This window comes from Impatiens glandulifera, chromosome 1 (genome assembly GCF_907164915.1).
Source record: "Impatiens glandulifera chromosome 1, dImpGla2.1, whole genome shotgun sequence".
In the NCBI taxonomy this organism is placed as follows: Eukaryota; Viridiplantae; Streptophyta; class Magnoliopsida; order Ericales; family Balsaminaceae; genus Impatiens; species Impatiens glandulifera.
The window spans coordinates 103,394,561-103,405,883 of NC_061862.1; the positions used below are offsets into that span (position 1 = coordinate 103,394,561).

Sequence of the window (11,323 nt, forward strand, 5' to 3'; positions counted from 1 at the left end):
ACTCTACTTGTTTCAACGACAATTACAGAACAAACATTTTCTACTATGAAACATGCTAATTTTTTTTTGTAATAAAATCAGAGAAGACATTCTAACCGATTTCATGATCATCTACATCGAAAGAATATGTTTTAAGTATAAACTCAAATTCAATTATTAATGAAGATTATACTATTAAAAACTTTATATTCCAACTTAGTAAATGTATGCATACTTAGTTTTTATTATTGTGTTACATTAGTTTTTTTTTTAAATTAGCCCGGATATAATTTAATTCCTGGCTCCGCCCTTGGTCCTCACTACGGTTAAGTTTCTAAAGAGAGGGATGCACCTGCCTAGTAAATGTTGTATTTGCGAAAGGAGTAAGTAAATCATCGATCACATCCTTTTCCACTGCATTCTTACAACAGGCATGTGAGCCCTCTAGTAGTTCTTACTCAACATTCATGGATGTGCCTTCAAAAGTTTTTCACTTTTGGGAGAAATGAATTAGTTGGGGGCAAGTGCAATAATATTATGAACGACCGAATCCTTACTCATATGGTGTAATGGTGATGGACGATCTAAAAAAAGAACAGAAGAACCTTTTAAAAGATGAGTTATGACACCGAAAGAATAAAATGGTTTATTATGTTCTATTTATCTAATGAAAGATAATCTTTAAAAAAAAATCTTCTATTTAATATATATATATATATATATTATATTAATACAATTTAAGTTGATTCTCTCTTTTAGTCTAGCGATAAGAAGAGCTAGCTGAATATTTCTGATCTCCCTAAGGTCTTTGATTAGAGCCGTAAGACGACAAATTTCACTCGCATGATTAAATGTGTTTACGGTCTTACAATATTCTTGTATTTTTATTAAAATTTATATTGTTTTAACATATTCATTTATTTCCTTTCTTCTAGAGCTTGTTTGTTTGATATTTGGTTATTTTTAAGAGATTTTAATGAATTTTTATTAAAAAAATAAGTTGTTTAATTTTTATTTGGTTAAATTATTATAATTTTAAAATAAAGTATAAATATTTAAATAATTTAATTAATGAATTTAATAATTTAATGAAAAAATATATAATAAAATGATTGATATCTGATTAAAAATTCCAAAAAAACCCAAATCAAACTAGTTCTATAATAACAATGAAGTGTTGGGATGAAATTTACATATCGTTCTATATATTCAAGAAGATAAAAGAGTTATGAGACAAAAATTTATATTATCCACCCAATAATAATATTTGACCTATATAAAAAACATTTTAACTAAAATAATTTGTAAAAAAATTCAAAATGCTTAAAAAGTTGAAAAAGGGGAGAAAAAAAAAGCACAGGAATTTTAAATATAAAAAAAATCACAACCCACCCCTTTTTTTAATTTTAAATATTTTGTAATATAAATAATTTAATATATTAAATATTTATCTTGATTGATTAATATTTTATTTTACTATAAAAAAATATTTAAAATATAAATGTACATATTTGTGACATTATAAATATAACTTCAAATATATTTTGTTTTGTTATTTTAATTATAGAAAATCATTCCATTGCAAAATGTTAAATACAAATATATATAATTGAGATAAAATATAATTACAATTTCTTATTTATAATTTTAATAATATTTTTATCTTTCTATTTGAATTATGTAAATAATTTATTCCCTTTCATTTATTAAATCACTTAATTTATTAAAATAAATATTAATATATATTTATTATAAATTATAATTTTTTTTATTTTATTATTATATATTAATACTCTTTAAAAACATAATTTATTAATTTATTTAAAACAAAACATTTTAATTTTTTTAAAAGAAAAACCTAGATCAATCTTGGGTCCTGTTTGGTTTCTTTGAAGAAAGTCAAAATGGAAAAATAGAACAGTAAACCGGCGGTCACCTACGCAGTTCCATTTCCATCGGATCAGAAACACAAGCCGCAGGAGGAGAGAGAAACAGAACGCCCTCTCGCTCCGCTGAATCTGCGATTCTTTGAATTTTGAAATCCTTTTCCTGTTGGTTCCCGATTTTGGACATTCAAGGAAGCCATGACGTACGCATCTCGTGTTTTGTCTCACTCAAAAAAGGTTCTAAGTTCGCCTAACTCTTTACGTTTGATTATTAGCATGATTATCGAGTGTTAAAAATGACCCAGGTTATGATTTTTCATATCAGTGGGATATGAAAGCCATAATCCTCGGTCATCTGGCAAAATGCCACTGGCTTGTTTCAATTTGATGGGGGGTTTATTGGTAAAATCACCTGTTAAAGGAGGAAATCAATAGATTTGTAGAGCTGTATCAGCAGCAGATGTGATAAACAAATTAGCTATCACTATTGAGGGCCAAGTATCATATGCTGAAGTATTGTAATTACTAATTATTTATGTAAAGGATATATTGTACTTAAATTAGTCATCTTTTCCTTTGTTTTACAGCTGACAACTGTTTCCAGCTTATTAAGATGTGAGCATCCATTATTAGTTCGTGGATTTTCAAGTAGCATAAACACTTCCATTGTAGGAACAAGTAAGCCCCTGATCCAAGATCATGTTATCTCGATATTTGTTCTACTTACTGTTCTCTTCTTGTTTGAAAATCTCATATACATTTCTGAATTGGGCATCACATTGAATTAGTTTTTATTTAGTTACTTCAATACTTTGACTTTTGTGTCGGAAGTAAACAAAGCTGCACATTGTGTTGCTAAAGTTAGCTCTTAATGATACTAAGAAAGATTGTGTTATAGTAGGGTAATCTGAGTATTTTACCTAGAGCTTGTTTGATGTTGGGTTATTTGATTTTCTCTAAATAAACCCTCATCCCATCATCAATTGCTTTGGGAGTAAAGCTTCGAAGAAGTGGGATGAATGAATGGTTCGGGCAAGTTGAAGGAGAAAAAGTATTCTCCCTCTTTTACGAATTGACCATTTGTTGAAATATATTCGTCGAATATCTCACCTCTCCTTGTTGTTTCGTGACCTGTTGGAGTGTACACTAAACCTTGTGCCCTTGGCCTCTCAATCAGCTCAATCAGATTCACCCGTCCATCTTCGTTCTTTCCTAATCCCATCGCTGGAAAATAGTTCAATCAATAAAAATACTAAATTATCCTTACTTTACCTTTTATAAATTTAAAAAAATACAAAAGGATATTTTAGTAATTTAACCCAAATAACCCAAGATCAACAAACTCCTAATGAGCTCACTGTTATCCTTTGTAAGGATCAATTTGGTAATGAAATATAAGCCTTGTTTGACCAAAAAGAAAATTGTAATTTTCTTTGCTCATGTGGAAATGCATGAAACTAGTGGATCATCTTCTCTAAGAACTACTTTAGAGATACTTACCTGATTAGTTTGTGAATGGATTGGTAGAATATGAGTTGATAAGTACTTTAATATCTGTGCCTTTTATTTCGTGCTATGGATATGCAAGTGCATATTTATCATCTATACCTCGAACAAATCTTATACCTTTCCTTTGATGCCAAATTTATATATGATTTTAACTGTAACATTATATTTGCCATTCCACAGAAACTTGAGTCCTCATTTGTCTCTTTTTGCAGGAAGAGCTGAAGTTTGTAGGTCGAACACTAGATTCAATTCAAAAGTTGATAACCCCCAAAATTGTTACATAGAATCAAATATTGTCTCTTTCAAGGTATTGAATTTTAATCTATTCTTTATCTCTGTTTTCTTTTCCCAATTTATTGATAAGATGAAAGGGTTAGAGTTAGTGTTATACTGATAAGGATGAGAGAGTAATAAGGCTGTGGGCTGATGAAAATCATAAAGATAAGGCTGAAAGGTTGTAACTAAATAAAAAGTCCCAATTAGATACAAAAACTAGGAAACATGTATAAATACTTGAAATTACAGGAAAAAACTTGTAAATAAATTTGATGTTTGATCTAATTTCTCTCTATTCTAGTGTTTTTGAGTTTCTTCATATAATTTATCTCCAGCAATGGACAAAACGTTTTTTTGTATCTCAAGAATTGCCAAGACTTGAAGTCATTCTTAGGAGAATTGGATGTTGTGTTTGTAGGTCCGATCTTTTGGAACACATGGGTTGAGCGCATTGACTTCAATGAAGATGGGAACCCAAGTTATGGGCTCAGTGTCCCAAGAAGGTTTTTCTTGGTACATATAGAAGATTGATTCCTTTCTTTTCCTTTCATGTTTATTTTATATTATGAGAATTAGCTACATTTCTTCCTATTATTTGGAAACACTTCTATTTTTGTATTTGTATGCGGATCTAGTAGAGAAACTGCCAAAAAAAATCCGAATTTGTGTCCGACTAAGTTCAGTTTCCGATTACGGGAAGTCAAAATGGTGTTTCCAAATGAGCTATATTTCCAATCTCAATCTGCATCTATCTATATTGTTTCATTTGATAGTCTAACCGTTTTTTTTATTTATTGGCATCAGCTCACAAGTCACAAGAAGAGGCTATTCCTCAAATCCAGGTATGGTTCAATCAAATAATTGGTTCTGTTTTAGAAAATGCTGTTGATTGCAAAGGATTTTTAGCCTTGAAAATATGTTCATTCATGATTGTTGTAGCAAACCTTGACTAGCTAGTCCATTTACCATTATCAAAATGAGAACTTATAGGTTAATCTAACGTTCCTATATACATTTGATTTATTTGCTCATTTCAATACTTCCAGTTCAATTTTATTTTTTTGGGTAATATGCTCCTGTTCTTTGTAATACCTTGTTTCTATCCATAATGTTGATACCCATTCTGGAAATGCAGATCTTCCTCCTCACCAAGAGATTGGGATGCCTTCACTATCACCAACAATGACAGAGGTTGATGCTCAACTAATGATGTTCATGCACTTTCACAACATTATCATGCTTGTTGACTGTTCAATCAATGCAGGGGAATGTTGCTAGGTGGTTGAAAAAGGAAGGTGAAAAGGTTTCTCCTGGTGAAGTCCTTTGTGAAATTGAAACGGTTGGTTTTTTTATGTCATTTGACTATCTCACTGATTGCATGAAAATGAATCTTACTTTTGATTCATCTCAACATTGAAGGATAAAGCCACCGTTGAGATGGAGTGCATGGAGGAAGGTTATCTTGCAAAGATTGTAAAAGGTGATGGAGCCAAAGAGATCAAAGTTGGTGAAGTAAGAAGTTGCTCTTTCCCATACCATTTGATAATACTGCTCCTTTTTCTTTTCTTTTTTTTATGAAAGATTTCATTAAGGCGACCTTGTTTGAAGTGTAGTGTTGAAAAATGAAGAGAAATGGGATTGATATATTTTGTTGTGTGATTTGGAATACTAAATTATTACAATGGAACTATAATTTATAGGAAAATAAAGGAGACTAGTTAAATAAAGAACAGCTTCCAAGATAGGCATAAACATTTCGTTGGGAAGACAACCAATCCATTTGAAGTTAATGTCTCTTGGAAAGACAAATTTGTTATTTGGAATAAGGCCTAGTTTGATTTGAATAACCAGCTGGTTATTTCTAAATAACTGGGTTTGGTGTAAGAAATGGGTTAATTGTATACAATGACCAAACTGTCATTATTTAATATTTTAAGATGTTACAAAAAATAATATTATGGTAATTTTGTTGATGTTTTGAAAGTTGTAATGGTAGATTTGAAATAATCCCAAATAATCAAACATTGTAAGCCACTAAATGCGAAGGTCACATCAACAATGTAAGAAACCAAACCAGTTCAGTAAAAGTTACGACTTGGTTTTTTAAATGGGAAATTCCTAGCAACTCATATCTTTTATTGGTTTCTTGTGTTTTACTATGCCCCATCATTTCTACATTGCCTATATTGTTAATTCAACTTGTCTTATTTTGTTAATGGAAATAAACTCATATCACTGTTTATAACGAAACCAGCTGTTGCTCCAAGTATGTAATTTCAATCATCACGTTTTTTCTATTTGATTGTAAAGATGACAATTAGCTAAATATTAGATGATAATGATGTAATGGAGTTGAATTTCATGTAGCAAACTTCTCTACCATACTTATTTGTCTTTGTGGCTCATATTCTGCAGATAATTGCCATAACTGTAGAAGACGAGGAACATATTGCTAAATTCAAAGATTATAGTCCTTCAGAATCTGACGCCGCTCCTGCTCCTACCCCTGCCCCTAAACCAACAACTGATTCTGCCTCACCAAAAGAACAGAAGGTTGAAGTGCCGAAGGCTGCCAAAACCAGTGCAGCTTCTCCTACTGATGGTCGCATATTTGCTAGTCCTCTTGCACGGAAATTAGCAGAAGACAATAATGTAATAATGCAGTTCCTTTGTTACTTCATGTATAGATGCATCTATGACCTTAATATCCGTAACTGCTTTCTATCTCATTTGGAAAAATCATTGGACGTAGGTGGATCTCTCAAGTATCAAGGGAACTGGTCCTGATGGACATATAATCAAAGCTGATATTGAAGAGTACTTGGGTAATGTATATTTTTTTTATGTATTAAGAGCTTGTTTGATGTAGGGTTGGTTGTTTGGGTTAAATCATATTATTTGGGCAAAGTGACCAAAATATTCTTAGTATTATTGTAAAATGTTATCAAGAAAAAAAAGAAGGGTATTTTAACTGATGATTTGATGGATTGATGAAGTCCTATTATTTGATTTTGTCCAAATAACTCATATCCAACAAGCCCTAAGTTTCCTTCATTTTAGTTTGTCCTTTGTGTTTACTTCTTAGTTCTTATGGTTTCTTAATAGTTTTTATATTAGTAAAATATATATTAAAAAGTTATTGATTTGTTTCTCATCTGGATCCGGATATTTTTTAATCTATTAATAAGTACTTTTATTGGCCGTTTCTCATCTTGTTCTGTTTGACATGATCATTTTATTCAGCTTCTCGAGGCAAGGAAGCTCCAAAGACGGCCCCCAAGGTTGGCACTGCTGCTGCAGCTTTAGATTTCACGGATCTTCCTATTTCTCAAATAAGAAAGGTAACTCATAAGCCATCGTGAATAATTGTTTGAAGATTATTAACTTTTTATTTGAATGTGGGCAATGTGTCCAAGCATTTTGTTCTTTTTGAAATTTGTATTCTTTGATTCTTATTCCCTCCTGGGTATGGTTCTCAGATCACAGCTTCACGTTTGCTGCTGTCAAAACAAACTATTCCCCATTATTATTTGACAGTAGATACCTGTGTGGATAAGCTGATGGAGTAAGTACTATCTAGGCTTCTTAATAGAAGAAATCACAGTTTTAAATAAAATAAAACAAAAATCATCTCTGTAATTTGTATGATGTCTGCAGCTTGAGGAGCCAACTGAACACCCTTCAGGAAGCTTCAGGTGGAAAGAGAATATCTGTCAACGACTTAGTAATCAAGGTACATACTCCATCTGTGCTTTATTCAACCACTTCTATCAAATCGTGAACTAACATATCAAAATGCCCTTACTTTAATCTTCATAACATCTTAAAATATTAACTACAAAGGGTATTTTAGTCATTTTACCCAAATAAACAATTTTCTTTAAAATAATATCAGAAAGCTCCTAATTTTGGAACTAGTGTATGATTTTTACAATATATAGCTGAATAGAATTATGAAAATTCTTATGGCTTGTTTGATGGGAAAGTGAAATTATTTTGGTCAATGACCAAAATACCCATAGTATTTTGCTATTTTAACAATGTTATAAGGAATAAAATAAGTATATTTTCTATTTTAATTGATGATTTAATTAAAAAGATGATGGGCGGATGGAATGTTAGATTATTTGGATATGACCATCATCAAACAAGCCCTTAAGGACCGAATTTGTTTTGTAATTTACGTTTTTTGTTTTTGGTACAAGTCTTTTATGATTTTCCAAGGTAAAATCATCTCTTTTTTAAAGTGGGATTTTGGTCTAGCACATATTTGATTAGCTGTCTTCAAATGGGACTTATCCACCCTAAGGTGCAAGTAAACAGACAAATCCGTTCAAATCAAAACCGAACCGCCAAACCGAATGCATTACGGTTTCTTTTTTACCAAACTGATCCTAACGGTTCGGTTTGTTAGTTCAACGCCACTGAAACCGCTCAAACCGACCAAATGTAATATTTAAATAAGACGGGAACAAAAATTGAATATTTAACCGACAATGATGAGTAATGTATTATAACTATTAAGTCATAACACACATTTAAACTAATAATAATGAGAAAACATCATGAACTTAATTTTAAATTTGATGACTCATTTTTAATGTGATGTTTAGTAAAAATATCTTAGTGTAATGTATTTGTGTTTTGGAAATTATGCTAGTGATTCATGAATTAAGGTACTAGATCTTATTCATAATATTTGTATTTGTTCATATACATGGAATATATATCGGATGTTATTGATATATATAGATATAATCTATTTAAACAAATTTGTCAATGGATCAAACCAATTAAACCAACCAAACCGATATTCTAACCGTTCAAACCGACAAACCAACGTTTTAAAATTTAGTAAACCAACGTCAACGGTTTGGATGTGCATTTCGGTCAATAAACCGAACCGCTCACACCCTTAATCCACCCTTCTGAACATTTGCTACTATTTTCTTCAATTCAAATTAATTAAGGCCTTGTTTGATCTAGGGTTATTTCAAAATAACATTGTGTAAGAAGTAGGTTATTTTTGGGTAAAATGATCAAAATAACCTTAGTATTAATATTTTAACATGTTCTCAAATATAAAGTAAGTATAATTTGGTATTTTGGTGGATGATTTTAATGATTTTAATGATGTGAATGTAGATTGGATAGTGGAAGCACCAAGAGATATTCCATTTTTTTAAAGATAAAACCATTTCATTAGTCCATTTTTCACTAAGATTGCAAAATGATGGTGAAAAACCATCATAAACAGTTCAGAGATCAAGTTATGAGCTCAAAAGTCATAAGCTGCAATCAAGTGAAACAATCAACTCAAAAGAAAACATCTATTTGAGAAAGTCCTCAATAAGGGACACATGAAAAACTCAAAAAGACAAAATCTTGCATCTCAAAAAGAAGTTTGGCCTAAGTCAATGCCTTGTTTGGGATTCCAAACCTCCCATCTGGCCTCTATTAGTTGCTTCCACTATGACTTTTAAAAGCATGTATTCCATTTTTAATCTGATTGAAACCTAAACTTGTAACCAGGCTGCTGCTTTGGCTCTTCGAAAAGTTCCTCAATGCAATAGTTCATGGACAAACGATTATATCCGCCAGTAAGTAAATCTAATAATCAAAATATCATTCATAGTTGCCTCAACCAATGTTCATTTGTTTCCCATTCTGTTCCAACAATCATCTAGGTATCGTAATGTTAATATCAATGTAGCTGTTCAGACAGAAAATGGATTGTTTGTTCCTGTTATCAAGGTTAGTCTATTTATTTCCAAAATCACTCATTTGAGGCTAACACTATGCTGCTGGACTCTACTTATCTTATTTACATCATTTGCAGGATGCTGACAAGAAAGGCCTGTCTAGGATTTCTGAGGAGGTCAAACAATTGGCACAGAAAGCAAAAGAAAACAGTTTGAAGCCTGAAGATTATGAGGTTCTAGTCGCGGGTTATGTTTAAACAAAATTCTCTTAACACAGTTCTAAGAGTGCCTTTTATTGGTTTTTGATTTTCAGGGAGGTACGTTTACCGTGTCGAACTTAGGGGGTCCTTTTGGTGTCAAACAATTTTGTGCGATTATCAATCCACCCCAAGCCGGTATCCTTGCAGTTGGTTCTGGTAAGCAAACCTACCAACTTTTTTTCCTTTTTTCTTTTTTTTTTTTAATTTTTGGAAAAAGTAAAATGCATCATATATTCACTCATAAGATTTTATTTTGGGGCTTCATTCTCATAAATCACCACTTTGATATTTTCTTGAGCAGCCGAAAAGCGAGTTATACCTGGTTCAGGCACCGAGCAATTCAAGTTTGCCAGCTTCATGCCGATAACATTAAGCTGTGATCACCGTGTTATTGATGGTAAGATCCTAAAAATGCTTAGAATTAGGAAATGATTGATAACAGAGCAGCTTATCGCTTAGAGCTTTGTTTGATCAATGAGTTATTTGGATTATTTTACATCACATACCCTTTCATCAATCATCACTTAAATTCATCTGGAAAAATATACCCTACTTTATATTTTATAAATTTGAAATGCAAAGGGATATTTTAGTAGTTTAATCTAAATAATTCACTTATTCATCGAACAAGATTTTAAAATCATAATCTGGATTTTTTTAAATAACTCAAGATAAACAAGCTTTTAATTTAAATGTTAAGTTCTTACTTAAGTTATTTTAAAAATAAAAACGGCTTAATTCAGTAAGGTATGAATGTGTTCCAAGTACAACTTTAGCCATCAAAATTAGTCAAGTTATGTCATATAAAAATAGTCTTTGAAGTACTTCCCCTACATTAACATTTTATTGAATGTTTTATTCTTTCCCATTGGTTTCTTCTGTCTACTAGTTTCACCCTTAGTTATTTGAGCTGCCGCAATGGTTTATAGATGCTTAATATATGTATGTGCAAATTGTGTATATAACATTTATATCATGAAACCCTAAATTTGTATATTGGCTGTGGTTTAGGTGCAATTGGTGCAGAATGGTTGAAGGCATTCAAAGGCTATATAGAGAACCCTGAAACAATGTTGCTCTAAGTTAAGTAACTTTATCAAAAAAAATTCGGATTTTTCTCACTTCCGGGATCAAACCTAAATTCTTGAACATGTGCAAACCCCCTCTGCCGGTTTCTAATAATAGTGTTGTCATTTTTTAATTAGTGAACCACACACATCAGCTCGCAATTCCGAGTACATAAGAACCGCTCCCATTCTATTTGTATTTCATCTGATTGAAATACTTTTTACCCAAATTATTTAGCAATTCAGTTTCATGTCACCAGCAAACATTTGTGATTTTTTATAGTCCTGCTCCGATTGCAATGATTTTTTTGAGTATTAGCCAATTTGCATAACGTAAAAAACAGTTGAAAGTTCATTAGAAATGCATTAGGCCTCTTTGTAGAGCACTATGTGAGTTTGGTAGAACTTGAAGTTGCTTATTCGATAACACTGTTTTGATCAATTTGGTTGGTTTTTAGTCGGGTAGAAATGTTTGTTTTATATATTTTATAGCTTTTTTTATAAATAATCTTATATTGCATTATCTTAGTATCAGATTATTCCTTATTAACCATAATATATGGTTCCGTTAGGGTTACAATTGCAATTTTATTATAATTCTTTTTGTTAAACCCACCTCTTATGTCTATTTCTATTTTTTTTTT

The 11,323-nt window shown here is 31.2% G+C and overlaps 1 protein-coding gene across 1 annotated transcript; it reads left to right on the top strand.

The window, feature by feature from the left end:
• The first annotated feature begins 1,902 nt into the window (after positions 1-1,902).
• Positions 1,903-10,982, top strand: LOC124919463 (dihydrolipoyllysine-residue acetyltransferase component 3 of pyruvate dehydrogenase complex, mitochondrial-like). Its single transcript, XM_047459703.1, has 19 exons — positions 1,903-2,102; positions 2,453-2,543; positions 3,587-3,681; positions 4,069-4,163; positions 4,455-4,492; positions 4,786-4,841; positions 4,915-4,989; positions 5,070-5,162; positions 6,066-6,302; positions 6,403-6,475; positions 6,894-6,991; positions 7,130-7,215; positions 7,308-7,383; positions 9,183-9,250; positions 9,338-9,404; positions 9,490-9,585; positions 9,666-9,768; positions 9,914-10,009; positions 10,624-10,982. Exons 1-19 carry the CDS (start codon positions 2,064-2,066, stop codon positions 10,692-10,694), a joined length of 1,653 nt encoding a protein of 550 aa, XP_047315659.1. The 5' UTR covers positions 1,903-2,063; the 3' UTR covers positions 10,695-10,982.
• The last annotated feature ends 341 nt before the right edge of the window (positions 10,983-11,323 follow it).